This window comes from Orcinus orca, chromosome 11 (assembly GCF_937001465.1).
Source record: "Orcinus orca chromosome 11, mOrcOrc1.1, whole genome shotgun sequence".
Lineage (NCBI taxonomy): Eukaryota > Metazoa > Chordata > Mammalia > Artiodactyla > Delphinidae > Orcinus > Orcinus orca.
This window is the reverse complement of record NC_064569.1, coordinates 65323763-65341368: the sequence shown is the minus strand read 5'-3', so window position 1 is coordinate 65341368 and position 17606 is coordinate 65323763. Positions and strand designations below refer to the sequence as shown.

At 40.8% G+C, this 17606-nt stretch overlaps 1 protein-coding gene across 10 annotated transcripts in view; it reads left to right on the top strand.

Annotated features, from left to right (window-relative positions):
• Window positions 1-17606, top strand: part of LIN7A (lin-7 homolog A, crumbs cell polarity complex component) — a 247281-nt gene that overhangs the window by 97158 nt on the left and 132517 nt on the right. For 3 of the 10 annotated variants that reach the window (XM_033407188.2, XM_033407186.2, XM_049694324.1), the window contains one exon: window positions 12623-12713. The exons of 5 other annotated variants lie outside the window; for them this stretch is intronic. In XM_033407188.2, the coding sequence (XP_033263079.1) occupies window positions 12632-12713 (82 nt within the window). In that variant the 5' untranslated portion in view covers window positions 12623-12631. Of the gene's footprint in view, window positions 1-12288; window positions 12469-12622; window positions 12714-17606 lie in introns of all 10 variants that reach the window. 2 more of the 10 variants (XM_033407187.2, XM_049694325.1) reach the window with 1 other exon arrangement.

Below are 17606 nucleotides of genomic sequence, written 5' to 3'. Positions count from 1 at the left end.
CCATAACAAAATCTCTCATTTTTTTTACTGTTATTTTATTGTTCTTTTTATACTACCTGGAGTATAAGGTAAGCTACTACAGTAGTAGGAGTTCACAAAAGAGCAAAGAGTTTGGGGGGATATATACAGTGACATTTTAGGGAAGATGTGAGGTGTTAAGAAATCTTGAGTCCTCAGAATTTCAAACTTTGGCCACTGCTTACTCTTCCTTTGTATACTAGAGATACTTCTTTAGCCAGAGTCAAAAGCCTTCAAAAAAGTAATGTTGTTTCATATCTTCCATGATGAACAATGAAGAAAATTGCATTGAGTGCTATGCAACCAATCAACCAAGCTATAGTTTGGTGTGAAGGCCTGTCTGTGTGACCTCAGATTGGGTCTTTTCTCTTCATATGTGACTAGAACATCACCAGTTGATATGGATAATTTTGACTTTCTGCTACTCTATTTAGAATTTGTAATCATTTTTCTATAATAAATTTTAATATACTATTTCAAGAAGAACCTCCTCACCTTCCTGCTCAAAAACTTTAATGGCCATCTGAATAAATTCTAAACTTTTCTCAGTGACCTCCAAAGCCCCCTATGGTACCTGCCATTCCCCTTCCCTACCAGCTTCTTTCTAATCTTAATATTTTGCTACTTCCTTCACATCTTCCATGTTTCAGTCAAGTTTAACTGTTTCAATAATAACATACATGCCATTGCTTCCTGAGGCGTACATTTACACATTCTGTTCAGTTCAACTGAAATGTCTATTCAGTTCTGCCTCCACCTAAAAAATCCTTCTGTTTTCAAAGACGCAGCATAAATGACATGTCTTTCATGATGCCTACCATGTTCCATGTAATCCTTTGTTCATATATTTTAATGTTGTGGCACTTACCAAGCCCTACCTTATTCTGGAGATAATTATGACAGCTATATGTTACTGTAGGGCAGGGGTCACATTTTATCTATCCTTTTCTTGTAAATCTCCATAGAATATAGTAGAGCAAATATCTTGTACAAATGAAGCAATCAATAAATATAGTGACCTAATTTTTCATTGTAAAATGCATTTAAAGTGAAGTTTATCTTCTAGGAAAAATGATTATTTTACTCATTCTTTTATTCACTAGTGTTTATTGAGCACTGGTTTTATGCCAAGCAATGAATATACAGTGGCAAACCAAACATTGTCTCTCTGCTCATGAAATTTACAATCTAGTGTTATAGTGTAGTATAAAAAGGACTGAACTGATTGTTACTTGGCTTTCAGTCTGAGCCCTGTTCCTCACTAGCTAGGAAAAGTTGGGCAGATGATTTAATCTCTCTGGATCTCATTTTCCACTATTGGTCAGATTTGATGTTCTTTAACATCCTTATTGGCCCAAAAATATCATTATATTTTATTTTGACTCTGGAGGAGTACATTTGGGTGGATGCAACTTGTTCAGTAGTATATATGTCAATATCAATGCTGTCTTTTTTTTAGAATTAAGTTGCTTTCTCTCTGTTCGGACCAAATACAGTAAGAGCATGTGTGGGTATTTCCTAAGTAATATCAAATAGTCATGAAAAATAGTAATTAGCTTCAAACAAATATTTTAGTAGGCCTAATATAATGTACTAAATGTTAGTAATAAATATAGGACTGGTATGTATTGCTTTAGACAAATGATGACCATATTGAAAACTCGTGGCCAGGAAGTTCCCCAGAGTAATGAGTGTTCCTTCCATTTATGTTCACTCAATCAGGCAGTAATGATGGAAAAGATAACTTTCCCAAATCAGTTCTGTGCTTAAGAAGGAACTGAGTATACTAAAGAATGGCTAGTGTCTCCTTAAACACACCATTAATGTTCCATTTTTGGAGAAGTCATTTCTGAATCCCTAAACATTGATTTAGGTTATAGATTCTCACTGTACCATGTACTTCCCTTAATAGCATTTGTAACTATTTTAATTGAGAAGTAATTCCACAGATACCAATAATTCCAGTAGAGTATCAGTGGTCTTGATTACTGCTTTATCTTCAGTGCTTTATCTTCAGTGCACAGGGCTTGGTGCGTAGCAGCCACTTGACATGAAACTATTGAATGAATGAATGAATGTATTTTCTTTCTCTCTATCTAACACACACACACACACACACACACACACACACACACACACACACACTTCCGAAGCAAATAGCTTTCATAACTACCGGTAATAAAATTTGCTCTTAAGCTTTAAAAAAATCACCACTAAGTTGATTTTTTAAATATTTGAGGAGTGGAGCAGGAAAGAGTAGTGGAGGGAAAAAAAGAGAAGAGCTCATGATGGTGACCACTGTCCCGTAAAAATTGCTGAACACACACAGCCACCCATTCTCCTCCTAGGAGGCCTTCACCTGTCTTCTCCAGGGATCAGGAAAAGCAAGCACCTTAGATGCTGCCACTGCCTATTAACTGTACTGAAAAACATTATCCCTTGCATTAAAACTATATACCCGTCTTTTTTAATATCTCTGTATTACTGAATTGTGATAATGTATGTCATGAATTCATGTGCAGGGTTCAAAACTGACTTCAGTATGGAAATTCAAAAATGAATATTTGTGTGTCCATGCACGCACACACACACACACTTAAAGTAGACACCAAATAGAAATTTTTAAAAAACACTAGTAGTCTTTTGGGATAGAGACAATTTTCATGACCTTTTGTAAATACAAATTTGACACAGTGTGGTTGCAATAAAGATAAGACCAGTAGAGAGCACTACATGCATTAACATTTAAATATTCTTTTGAATAGTAACTAGTAACAACATTTAATGAAAGAATAGTATTTCTCACTTTAAATTTTACTTAGAGTTTTCTCTAATTAGTGAATCAATGTGTTACTTTATTTGAAAAAACAAGGTACTTAAACATCTTCTTGTGCTTTCACTGTGTTCCTATCTCATTTGGGGGTAATAAAACCTTCAATAGAACAAATATCCAAAAGTGGATTATTTTAGGCTCTTAATTTTTTTTTTTTTTGGCTGTACGCGGGCCTCTCACCGTTGTGGCCTCTGCCGTTGCGGAGCACAGGCTCCGGACGCGCAGGCTCAGCGGCCATGGCTCACGGGCCCAGCCGCTCCGCAGCATGTGGGATCCTCCCAGACCGGGGCGCGAACCCGTGTCTCCTGCATCGGCAGGCGGACTCTCAACCACTGCGCCACCAGGGAAGCCCTAGGCTCTTAATTTTTAACTTGCTTTAGACACTGTTAGTTTCTCAGTTGAAAATTGGGGTGATCATCATTGATTGACTGGATTGCTGGATGGTGCTTCATACCACATATTTTGAAGACAAAAATGGTCCTCAGTCTATGGCAAATAGTTTTTTTCAGTCACTTTGACATTTTAGGTTCAATTAAATATGACAGTTCTATAGAAAAGAGGTATCAATTCTCATGGGATAGAATGCCTACAATGAAACAGGAATAAAATGGCTGCAGGTGTGATAATCTGAGAGCATTATCATTGAAAAGGGCCACATTAGTCCTGGGTTATACGGAAGTACACAGTTATAACCGAGTGGAATTTATGCTCATAAAGATGATATAAACAAGAAAGATTTTCCTTCTTAATGCTGTTTGAGATAGCAAAAACCTAGAAACAGCCTGAAAGTTCATCTATAAGAGAAGATTTCAGTGGAATTTTTTGAAGTAGTTAAGAGATCTTACATATATAATGTATTGATATGAAAATATCACTAGATAAAATAATCAAGGTGTAAAATATGGTGTATAAGGCTATTTGAGTTATTTAAAAGATATGTGAACACACATGAATGTGTGTAGACACATATATATGTGTATGTACATATAATTTCTGAAAGAAGACACGAAAATCCCTGTTAACATTGGTTACTTGTGGTAAGATTTTGTAATACCTATCAAGAATTGTTTTCCATGTGCCTTGTCTTACACTTAACATTTCAAAAAAAATTCCTCGTTAAAAAGAAAATATATTAACTACATAAAAGACTTAATAGTTTACTTGCGTGTCCTAGGTTAAAAATGGCAGAGATTTGCTTACTTTCTCCATTTATTTTCAATTGCTTTGATTTGGGGTCTAGACAAAAATATTTGTTCGGCTTGATTTGCCACTACTGATCTATGCAAAATTCGAGGTGACAGGAACCTGATGATATTTAGAGTTAAAACATTTTTCATTTGCCTTATTTTTTAAAAATTTTTATTCTAGTTAAATCCTCAAGAAGCCAAAATAAAGCCATAATTGTATTTATTATTCAAGTAAATGCTTTGAGCAAGAAGTAAAATTAAGAAATCACTGAAAGAGGAAGTTTCTCAGAGATCCTGTATTTCAAGGTGGTGTCTTGCATAGCTGCGGACTTGGGGAATGGCACAATAAGATTATAAGCATCAGAAAGATCACCTACACGAGCAAGGGGATAAGAATTCATCGAGGACCAGAAAAGCAGGGAAGGCAGAGAAGCAGAGAATGGGGCACTTAGTTTAAGAAAAACATAATTTGACCCCACTGAGAAGTTATAGGAAAAAGATATTACACTTTATGCTTCAGGCTGAGCCTAAGAAAGATCACATTTAAATGCAAACTGATTAAAATTGTAGTGATTTTTGCTTTAATTTAGAGAATTGAAGGATAAAAAGAGTTTATAACTCTCTCCTGAATGTGCTGTCCATGCTAATGTTGCATTTTGCTCTCAAACTTGCTAATTACTGGCAGTATGGCCCTCAGCACACCTACAGTAAATTCTGTTACTGCCTCAATTACTGTATCATGTCACAATCTGGGAAGAATTTGAAGATGGCCTTTTCATCTGTTTCTTCCTAATATTCCTAATTAATTCCATTGTTCCAGAATTCGAGAGAAGTTGGGCAGGATTAAGAAAAAAATGAAAGTCAGGAACTGAGGTGCTTTCAAGAGAAACCCATTTAAACCATATTTTAAATAAAGCTAAAGTTTGAATAAAACAAGCCTTGAACATCCTTAGTGTCCTTTTTTAAGGATCAAGGCAATAGAGTTCTCTTATCACCATGATAAGATTCTCTAGTAACATATAGGCACCCAATTATGATAATCTTGTCCCTCCTTTTCTTTAGTTTTCATGAAATCCCATAGAATATCTGGTCCACTTGGTTAGCAATCTTTTTTTTTTTTTTTTTTTTGCAGTACGCGGGCCTCTCACTGTTGTGGCCTCTCCCGTTGCGGAGCACAGGCTCCGGACGCACAGGCTCAGCGGCCACGGCTCACGGGCCCAGCCGCTCCGTGGCATGTGGGATCTTCCCGGACCGGGGCACGAACCCGTGTCCCCTGCATCGGCAGGCGGACTCTCAACCACTGCGCCACCATGGAAGCCCTGGTAGCAATCTTTTGATTCAAAATTGCAAAGAGTAGCTTTCTCCTCTGTGACATTTTATTATCCGCATACAGGAAAGAAAATATCTCCAAGTCTCCTCTAAAAGTGAATGTAGGGACTTCCCTGGTGATGCAGTGCTTAAGAATCTGCCTGGCAATGCAGGGGACACGGGTTTGAGCCCCGGTCCGGGAAGATCCCACATGCCGTGGAGCAACTAAGCCCACGTGCCACAACTACTGAGACTGCATGCTACAACTACGGAAGCCCATGCACCTAGAGCCCATGCTCTGCAACAAGAGAAGCCACTGCAATGAGAAGCCCTCGCACCACAACGAAGAGTAGCCCCCGCTCGCCGCAACTAGAGAAAGCCCACACCCAGCAACGAATACCCAACAGAGCCAAAAATAAATAAAATTAAAAATTAAAAATTTATTTTAAAAAATAAATAAAAGAGCTTCCCTGGTGGCACAGTGGTTGAGAGTCCGCCTGCCGATGCAGGGGACACGGGTTCGTGCCCCGGTCCGCGAAGATCCCACATGCCGCGGAGCGGCTGGGCCCGTGAGCCATGGCCGCTGAGCCTGCGTGTCCGGAGCCTGTGCTCCACAACGGGAGAGGCCACAACAGTGAGAGGCCCGCATAACGCAAAAAAAAATAAAAAAATAAAAATAAAATAAAATAAAAAAATAAAAGTGAATGTAAACTGCCTCCAGGAAGCATTCAAGGAACCCAGACTTTTTTTTTATTATGTATGCCTTTAACATATACAAATTTATACTATCACTTATTCTTGTTGATACATCATTGTGTAATTCATACTATGCCTTTCCATTGATGCTTCTCTTTCCTTTCCAAATATTTTGTAATTCCTCAGAAATAACATGAATGTCTCCTATTTCTTCTAACTTCATCCCAGGCCCGGCATCCTAGTCAGTACTCCATCAAATACAGGGTAGATATATTATTTTAAAAAATTTTTGTATCAAACACAATGTGACTTATTTTCTGATCATTCTAATGTTGCCTGCTCCCTGCTGCATGTTTCATCACAACTTTCTATTTTATTTTCCTTGTAGGCTTCATGGTATGATGGCAAATGTTTAACAACTAGCTTTCCTGAGGAAAACACAAAGCTTCCATATGTAATATTTGCCAATATCCATGGTGTAAACACTCCCACCATGGCCAGTCTAAAGATACCAATGTGATGTCACTAAAAGTGATATTGGGGCAAGATGCACATAACTGGGTCTCACGTGTGAACAGCCTTCAGCATATCACTGTTTGTGGTTCTTACTACTACCTAAGATTATCTGATTTATTGTTTATTTGTGTTTTATCTGTTTCCCTTCATAAAATCTAAGCTCCATAAGGAAAGTCACTCCTTCCATGTTTACCACTGAACATAGAGCAGTGTCTGGCATATACAGTAGCAGGTGCATCATAAAGATTTGTTGGATAAAAGCATAATTGTAGACTCAAAATTGAGTATATTAAAAACATTTTAAGATGTGATGGTAATAATTTATTTATTTTTTTTTTTTTTGCGGTACGCGGGCCTCTCACTGTTGTGGCCTCTCCCGTTGTGGAGCACAGGCTCCGGACGCGCAGGCTCAGCGGCCATGGCTCACGGGCCCAGCCGCTCCGCGGCATGTGGGGTCTTCCCGAACCAGGGCACGAACCCGTGTCCTCTGCATCGGCAGGTGGACTCTCAACCACTGCGCCACCAGGGAAGCCCTAAAAATATTTTTAAAAAAACATTAAAGTTTGTGGGTTCTAAAAGTTCAGAAGTATCTCCTGAGTAGATGAGAGAAAGAAATGAGTGCAGTATCACTTTTAAAAATCACTTTATCTTGCCTCTCTTGCATCTATTAGGCTTTCCCAATGATGTAACTGTGAGGTTGGGATGCATAAAGAAAAAAGGAAAATTGTAAGCTTTGAATTTAAATTTCATCAAAAAAGATCAATTATAACTTCTAACTGTGAAAACAGAAAAATGTTCATTTCAAAATGAAACAAAAACATCATTTTATATTCTATGAATTAAATAGGCATAAATAAAATAAACAATTACCAGAAAGACTTTGCACTTATTACATGTGCTATTGCCTATGGCAGAATCAGAGCAAACATTAATTATTATATTTATTATTTTCATGATAACTGGTAATGTAAAATAATGCAAATAAGACCCTACAAATGAGGATTATTCAGATTTCAGAATTCTTTCAAAATTTTTAAAAATTTCTTTTGAGGACTTCCCTGGTGGCGCAGTGGTTAAGAATCTGCCTGCCAATGTAGGGGACACAAGTTCGAGCCCTGATCTGGGAAGATCCCACATGCCGTGGAGCAACTAAGCCCATGCGCCACAATGACTGAGCCTGTGCTCTAGAGCCTGCGAGCCCGCGTGCTCAACTACTGAAGCCCGTGTGCCTAGAGCCAGTGCTCTGCAACAAGAGAAGCCACCACATTGAGAAGTCCGCACACTGCAACAAAGAGTAGCCCCTGCTCAGTGCAACCAGAGAAAACCCGTGCACAGCAATGAAGACCCGACACAGCCAAAAATAAGTAAATTAAAATAAATTAAAAAACTTTTTTTGAAAGAAGTGAAAAATAATTAAAATGAACATTTTATATTTTATTTCATCTTCAATTTTCTAACATTCAACACAGAATTAGTAACTCTATTTCATTCTGATGTTAGTAGTTTTTAATGTAGATGCTACAACACAATTTTTTTTCTTAGCCTGGATAGTCTGTACATTTCATTGTATGATGGGCACAAAGCTATTCATGAAAGGTTCATTACATTTCTGTTAATTACATTATCTTTCACAACCTCTCAATGGCCCTTGTTTAGGCTTGTTTTTCTTATGCTCCAAATTGAACTGCCTATTTTGCCCAAATGCACCATGTCTGCTCTCCTATCCCTGGCTTTTCTCTCCTGCTTCTCAGAATGCCCTTTTCCCTTATCTCTGTCTTTTGTAATCCTGACATTATTCTAGACTCAGTTCAGTCCTCAAATTATTCATTCTCTGCACAGCACATAGTCACTAATTGACCTCTTTCTTGTTTGTTTCTTAGTTTGTTTATTGTCTTTCTCTCCCGTATAGAATATAAGCCAAGTGAGAACAGGGCCTTTTCTTATTCACTGCAATATCTCAGTGCCTAGAACAGAGTCTGGGATATAGTAAGTACAGTATTTATTGACTGAACAGACAGATAAGTAGTTATTAAAACAAGTCGAAGATTCAGATATTTTACCGTGAACATACTTGCCACTCAGTTTAAAAAAGCTCTAAGGAGAGAATAATATAGTAAGGTTCTCTATGATTATTCAAAAAACCCCAAACCTTTATATTCCAAAGTATAGGTTGGCACTTCATCTTAATCTAGTGCTATTTTGACAAAGCTGTGAGAATTAAAGAAGATAACGAGATATCGTGACTCAGTCAAAAATAATTTCTAACACCCAAGGCTGAAAGAATTCCAGTTTGTGGTGTTACTTTCCTCATATGAAACTGTGCTTATTATACTCCATTTATAATCTAACTAAACACATTTTCTTGGTATGCTAATGCTTTATTCAAACCTTCTCTTGATTTTGTCATTTAATTCACAAAGATTCAGTTAAGTGAAACAGACCTTAACGTAACTTTGAATGAATTTTTTAACAAGAAGAGACTTTATATTCAAAATAGGTAGTCATTTTAATATTAACCTGTATTTATATAAAATGGAACCAGTGTCATAGTTCTTTCCTCCTTTGACCTAAATTTCCTCCATGCATTTCTCTCTTTGAGTATATCTCAAGCATAACAAAAAAGAGAGAGGATACACACACACACATACACTCATATATGGAACTCTGAAATAAAAGACTGAAATCACTAAATCTTGAATAATGCAAGGTGAAGTGTGTTTCTCAGTGGAAAGCACAGGGGCTCTTGAATACAGGTGCTACTATTTTTTTTTTTAAAGACATTTACTTTTTAAAAAAATTATTTTTTGGCTGCATTGAGTCTTTGCTGCTAAACGCAGGCTTTCTCTAGTTGCGGCAAGCGGGGGCTACTCTTCATTGCGGTGCGTGGGCTTCTCATTATGGTGGCTTCTCTTGTTGCGGAGCACGGGCTCTAGGTGCGTGGGCTTCAGTAGTTGTGGCTCGCGGGCTGTAGCGTGCAGGCTCAGTAGTTGTAGTGCACGGGCTTAGTTGCTTCACGGCATGTGCTATCGCCTATGGCAGAATCAGAGCAAACATTAATCTTCCTGGACCAGCGCTCGAACCCGTGTCCCCTGGCAGATTCTTAACCACTGCGCCACCAGGGAAGCCCCAGGTGCTACTATTTTTAAGCAAGTTGCTTAACCTCTGTGAGTCTCAGTTTACTTATCTATAAAATGGGATAATAATACCTAATCCTCTGGGCTGAAAAGATAAAGAGAAACCAACCTAGCTCCAAGCCTGGCATATATATAAAGTGTTCAATAAGTATTTCTGAATTAATGAATTTCATTGAAAATAAAGGTGCCACAGAGGTAAATTAATATATCATTTAATGAAAAATTGCACTGATTGTGTAACCAAATAGCTAAAAGTATAATCACAGGTGTTTTTAACAATTCCCTGATTAATACACAATTAGCAAGGCAACACACATGTGAATGGATCAAGTATATTGACCTTGATGCAACACTGTGTTTGATACAGGAGTGGTCCAGGCAGTTACTCAAGAGACTTAAGCATGGTCATATCTACCAAAGCAATACAGTAGATTAAGGATATTTTCTTATGTTTCTGCATGTCTCAATTAGAAATTCACAAGTGTTATCAGAGACAGTAGTTAGTTATTCATCCTTCATAAAAAAACAAAATCTAATAGATAATGAATTGTTTATTATTCATTTTTTACACCTGTGCAGACATACGCTAAAGGCATTGAACTTGCCACTATTAGAAATAATAACTAACGAATATATGGTGATTTGTGCTTTCTCTTCCTGTCTTTTTCAATCCATACAAAACCCTACAGAGTCAACAGAGAGGGAGAATGGTACAGTAAATTTTCAATTAGGGAGCTCAAAGCATAAGTCCAGAAACATTCTATTAAATGTTTGGTGCTGAGGCTACATCAGGAAACAAAAAGACAAAAAGCCTACCATCATGGACTTCACAATCTGGGATTTGTATTGAAATCATGGCTTTTAGATTTATGAATCAAGCCACTAAAGTACATATTCACAATACAGGATGTTGTTAAGAACTACATTAGTGGCCAAGGGATTTGTATGTTCTTTTCGTCCTCAGTTATTGAATGAGGTTTGGTATTTTGTGCAAAGCCTTAGAACATACTCTGTTGTTGTTGTCCACAATTCAACTTCTGTCTGTTGTTTGATTTAGGGGAGGTGAATAATGATAATCCACCAGAATTGTTGCTTCTTCCTGTCTCCCACAGCACTTCCTTTCTACGGTGCTTAGAGCACTTACTGCTCTCATTTTTGCTCAGAGCTTGCTCATATTCTCACAACCAGCTCATTATTTGTCTCCCAACCTGTACTGAGCACTGTCTAGAAAAAGTGCCACATCTCATTAATCTTTGCATGGCTAGTGTCTAGCAGAGTGTTGCCATACAGTTCAGGTGGGATGTATGTTTGTTGTATGAATATATTTGTATATACTTTACTGTTTTCAAAGCACATACATGTGCATGATCTCATCAGACCCTCACAAAACTCAGTGAGATTGCAGGGAAGAATTAGTTCCCTCATTTTACAGAACCTCAGTGAGATTGAAGATTACAAATGCCCTTGTTTGACAGATGAAGAAACTGGGGATCAGTGAGAGATTTGATTTCTGAAAAGCACATAACTAAGACTTGAATTTCCAGATCAGTGTTCTGTCTAAACACTAAATGAAAATATAGGCATGCTGAACTATTATTTTCCGTTTGTCTTTAAGGTCTGTTAGGTGTTTGGCCAATCATTTATGACTTTCCCAAATCACTGGTGAAATCTTGTTTGTTAGTTTTTTTTCAAATGTAAACCATGAGATGGGAAAGTTTTCAGAAACCATCCATATTGTAATCAGAAGACAATGACGTAGATTATATGCAAATATTTTGCTGTAAAACTGTGTCTGTCTTCAGGAGTATATTGCTAGCCAAAACAATTCTGCTCTGTCATAGGGAAGGTGACGGAGGCAGCTTTGTCATTTCCAATCCTGAACCCATAGTCATCACCCTTCTGCTTACACAAGATTTCTATATGCCTCTTAATTTCTTGATCAAGAAAATGAGAGTCCCTACAGTGGCAAGATAGTGAAAGCAGTCTGTTGGGGTGAAGGGGTCACAGCTAATAGTTGAAGGTTCTAGTAACTGAATCTTGATCAACTGACTCTAAAGTCACCCTTTTAAAAACATCATCTCCCATTAGATTACAGGCTACTGGAAGGCAGGGACTGTATTGAATCCCCAAGTCAGGCCATGGCTTAGTTCAATTCCTGTCACATATGTTAATTAATCAGCAAGTGGCAGCTCTGAGGGTCAGCCTGGAGGAGTGCTAGGGACATGGTTTTCAAACTTAGTAATAGAAACTTCTCTTTGTGTTTTTAATTGTTTTCTCATTGTGATTTTTAATTTAAAACCATTATTAAGAAGTTTGCTTGTGAGATAAGTTATTTTCTAGGCAATATACTCAGGTCCTTAACGGGGGCCTAGTGATGGAACTCTGTCTTGTGTACTGTTATAAGTCAACATTCCAAAATAAACTTTAACAGAAATTAGCAGCAACTACAGTTAACCCCCAACATTTCTGAACTAGAAGCATTTTCTTTCTAGGGGATGGGATTAAGGGGTTGACAAATTCTCTTAATCCGAAAAAAATCATGTCTCTGCCTCCCTCCCCTCTATCCCCTCCCTTTCATTCTTCTCCCTTCCCCCAGACGCACGTACACTCTGACCATTTTGTTTGAGTGGAAAGTTGAAAGAAAGCAACACACTAGCTACACGCATCCAGCGATCCTTGGGGTGGAAGAGCAAAGTTCTAGGGCAGAGCCTTCCTTGTCAGAGCCGGCGATGCTTTCGCTCTCCGGTACCTGCTCAGCTTCACGCCGCATCTGAAGGTCTGCCCCTCGCGGAACAGTTGCGTCTCCATCTGGCTGCCAACCCACCCAAGCCTTCTCTCCTCCACAACCACCACCTTCCCTCCTTCCCCCCTCCTTTCCGTCTTCCCTCTCCACCCCGCCCCCAATCTCCTCCTCTTTTTCTCACTACAAGCGGTTGCTGATGCTGAAGCTGAGCGTCACTTCGGCTCCCACGGCAGACATGGCGACATTGACAGTGGTCCAGCCTCTCACTCTGGACAGAGGTAAGGGAGCAGCTCACCCGTCAGGCCACTGCGTCCCCTCTGCCTCCCCCTCTGCCCCCGCCAGCTCCCACCGGGACCGCCAGACGCGCTCGGGCAGGGGGAGCAGGGCAACGAGGAGGAGCGAAGAAGGCTTTCGCGCTGAGAGCAGGATACTTTCTTCCCCCTTTCTCTGCCCGCCACGTCCCCCGTGCCCCCTTCACGCCTCACTCGCCCGGCACAAGGGTGCCTTCGCCGGGCTGTGGCGTCCCCGCCGCCACTCCCAGCCCCTCGCCGGATCGCCTCCAGGCCGCCGGCTTTGTTGGAGCGGAGGCGCGGGGATCGCTCGGCGCCCGCCCGGGGCTCGGGGCTGGTGAGGGGCAGGGAGGAAGCTTGCCGAGCCGGGCGAGGGCGCCTGCAGCCGGAGACCGTGGAAGCCTGGCGAGTGAGCCGCTTGCCAGCCTACGCTGCCGGGGGCCTGGGAGGAAGGAAGTTTGTCCCCGCGCCGGGGGGCGAGGGCCGGTCAGGCTGCGGGTGCCCGGGCAGCCGCCCGGAGGCGGACAAGGCGTACCCCGTGTGACCTGTGCCGGGGCGCAAGGCGGCTGGACTGCCGCGCCGGGGAGCTGACCTCGGCCGAAAGGGCAACGCGGAGAGCGGGCAGCCGTGCCGGGGCCGGGGGTGCAGCGTCGCGGCAGCCGTGCCCTGCTCTCCCGGGCTTCGCGCTTTGAAGGCGCCAGGGGTCGCGTCTGCCCCCGCCGCCGGCGGCTCTCCGGCAGTGGCAACTCACAGTTTGTCCTGCCCCAGCCAGCCTCGTCCTCTCCCAGCCCTGTGCCACCGCGGTGCCCGGGCTGCGGAAGGCGCTGGGACGCAGCGCAGGCTGGGTTGAAATTCAACTTCTGACCTCCGACCCTGTGCGTTCTGCTCTCTGACTTGACTGGGGAAGCAATGTTTGCTTCCTTCCCAGGCCCTCCCCAAGCCTAAGGATGGAAACCTCCGCTGCGATCTCGGCCTCTCCGGTGCATGCGTGCGGGGTTATACCTGTCCTTTGCGTGTTCGAGTTTCCTTTCTGGCTTCCGACGTCCAGTTATGAATGCGCTGAGTCTCACGACTCTGCAGCGGAGGACACCTCGTCCTGGTCCGCAGAGGCCGGATTTAGGACCATGGGCGGCCATTTGGAAATGGTGTGCTCAGATGAAAATGATTTAGTCCGATGTGCCTCTAAAAATATTCTTTCTAGCGGATTAAACTGGACTGTGGGGCAAGGCAAAAGAGCATCCTGCTGCGAGTACAGTGAAAAAGCCAGAGCAAACTTAGTGAGGTTTTTAATTTGGAGAGATTGTGGGTGACTTTAACGTAATCTGTTGGCGCCAGAGCGGATGTTATGTGGTGCCCATAGCAACCTTACTTGGGGTAGGAGTTGAAAGATAAAAAAATAATTGATTTTATGTTGGGAAATGTTGTTTTGCAAGCTAGTAAGTTAATAACAGTAGTTAAAAAGGTCAGAAATCCATTGCATAATCCATGATTTCTCCCCAGGATTATCATCTGCCCTAAGCAGGATAAATCCATTGCCTCTAAAAACCAGACAGATGGCAAGCTATTAGAAATTATGGATTTCCCAAGTATTTCTGTTTTAATGTAATGAGATCTTATATTGTCCCATTCCTAAATCATAGTCTTTAAACATCCCAAGTAAAACGACGTTAGGAGAGAAAACGAACAAGCAAACAAACTCCAAGAAAATTGCATACCTGAGGAATTTTATATACTACTACTACTAAAAACATTTCACTTTGGGGGGTCTTACTTTAAATGCCTGGATCAGTTGTGGAGAGGAAGTGCAATCAGACTAAGTTCTATTCTTTGTTCTTGTTCACAGCCAGACTGTACCTGTCCTTCCCAGTTGTGATTAGGTTCATGGAATAAGTAGCTCAAGAGGCAAGGGTGGGTGAGACAGTGAATGTATCTGAATAAATTCACCAGCAGCTCACTGCGAGGTCTGTAATTTACAGATGGTGGGTTACTGGCATCATTAATGTGCATGAAGTCAATACATATTAATAATTTCCCCTATATGTTATTAAAATATAATTAACTGTTTAATTACATCATTAAATTGATGAAATAAACTGATAAAAATTTTCCTACAAGAAAAAAAATCTCTTAAAAGAGAGAGCCCAATAATACTTATCTGGCTGCTAGCTGTAGCTCTGATACTCACTTTGGAGTAGTTGGTTAGCCTCTTTGGGCATCAGTTTTCCTCTATGGCACATAAGGAGTTTGGGTTAAATGATTCTGCCACTGTGCAGCTTTAACAGTCTAGAATTCAATGAATTAAAACTAGGACTCAGTTTCTGGTCACCTGCTGGAAGATTTTGCAGATCACTTCCTCTCCCACCTCTTCCAGGTGTCCTTTGACGTGCCCTGAGGTCACCCACTACTTTGGCGTCATCAAAGCATTTCTCAAACTCTGTTGCATCTATCTCCTCATTGAACGGAACTCCTTGAGGGAAGAGACCATTTCTAACTTCATCTTTGTATTCTCAGTGCCTGCCATAGTCCCTGATCACAGTAGAATATCAAAAATTAATGTAAATTAGTGTAAGGGAACTAAGGATTGTAACAACTTAAGCGCCATTAAAATATAAGGGTTTCATAGTGAACAGAGGTACAGCTCATAGATTCACAACATTTTGACCCTGGAAAGAATGGCAGGGAGAACATAGGCCAATGGTTCTTAAACTTTCTTTTCCCCCATGCACTTGACAGATTTCCATCAGCAACCATAGCTCACTTATCTGTGATTATTAACCAAGGGGGATTGTGGCAGGTGAGCACAGGAGAAAAGGAAAGAAGACACTGCATAAAGCCTCCTAAGGGCATCTCATCAAGCAAACCCAAATACATGATCCATATGTATCCTGCTGGTTCTTTTCTAGCATCTTCATTTTTCAAATGAAAAACATGAAAGAAGCAATGATAAGAGATGTTTTCAAGGTTACTCTACTAGTTAGTGGGAGATTTTATGCTAAAATCTAATTTTTCTTGTTTGATGCCCTTTGGCATTATCAACAGATTCATCTGGAATCTTCAGGGCAGAGGTTTTAAGCAAACAAAGCAAAGCTATGGCTTGAAATTAAGATTGATCCCTCCCAGAATTCAAAAGATATCTGAAAGTAAGAAGCTCAGAAGTCTGCGCTAGTTTCCTGGGTCTTGTCTGGGAAGCAAGCCTTTGCCAGAACCAGCCTGGCCCCTGAAAGGACAAACAGGGTGGCTTCAGGTTTTCACTGCTCTGTGTGTATCCTAAACTCTTTTCCATCTGCCATTAAGACCTCAGATTACCTCTGTGGGGGCTTCTGGGTGGCTGTGGTCACAGCAGGTTCCTGTTCACGCTGGTCCCAGTCCTTAGGATTGCTTATTGAGTGCCTACCGCAAGTCAGACCCTACTGTGGGATTGCTATATACTGATGAGCTAAACAGACTACCACATAGTCTTCATGGTAATTAGAGCTTGGGGGGGGGAAAGAAATTACACACACACACACACACACACACACACACACACACACACACTCATTCAAACCATTCATTTATTCAATAAATATTCATTTATCACCTGCTATATAAGAGATGCTACAGGAATGCCAGAGACAAAGTTTCTGCTTTTAAGAGTCCAGTGGGGAAAACATAATAAGTTAGGAATTCATTCATTCATTCAACAAATTATTGAGTGTCAGCCTTATGGCACGCACTGTTTTAAGCAATATGGTGGTCCTAATGAACAAAGTAGATAAAGCCTAATGGAGTTTACATACTAATGAGAGAACCACACACTGAACAACACATAGGTATACAACTATAAGTGCTAGTGAGAAAAGTAAGACTGAATCAAAGAGAGTGATGGGCTGCTGTTTGAAACATGATAGTCAAGGAAGACCCTTTCCTCCGAGTTGGTGACATTGGAGAAGAGACCCGATTAAAGTGAGGAAGCAAACTTTGCAGGTATCTGGAAGAATGTGCTCTGGAGAAGGACCTCACGTGTGTATCCTGGGAGCATCAAGAAAGTCAGTGTGAAAATGTGAGCACAGGGAAGAGTGGCAAAAAATGGGATTTGTGAATTGGTGGCCAGGGGCCAGATGATATAAATTATAATTAGGATTTTAGATTAGTTGAAAATATGAAGTGCTCTGAAAACAATAAACATGACAGGAGGATAGAGAATAATGGGGAAGGACCTATTTAGATGGTGTTGGTCATAGAAGGCTCACTGAGAAAGTAAAATTTAATCTGAGTTCTGGTGTATTAATAAGGTCCTTAGGAAAAGCATTATGGATAGAGGGAAGAATACAAGAAAAAGCTGTTGCACATGTAAAGCTTGGCTACCATCCCATTAATACCTCCATAACCAAGCAAATGACTGAAAAGAAAAATTACCAAGAAATAACAACACTCTAAGTATGCATCTGGGGCAGATAGTTGGTTATAAGTATACCAAGAAAATCTCAACTTTTTGCTTCTTACTGCTAGACTAAAACACTATATATTATAATTAAATTTTCAAAGATACCTTTTTTAAAAAATTAATTAATTTATTTTTGGCTGCGTTGGGTCTTCATTGCTGTGTGTGGGTCTTTCTCTAGTTGTGGCAAGCGGGGGCTACTCTTCTTTGCAGTGTGCCGGCTTCTCATTGAGGTGGCTTCTCTTATGGAGGAGCACGGGCTCTAGGCATGTGGGCTTCAGTAGTTGTGGCTCGTGGGCTCTAGAGTGTAGGCTCCGTAGTTGTGGTGCATGGGCTTAGCTGCTCCGTGGCATGTGGGATCTTCCCGGACCGGGGCTCGAACCTGTGTCCCCTGCATTGGCAGGCAGATGATCAACCGCTGCACCACCAGGGAAGCCCCAAAGATATCTTGATCATTA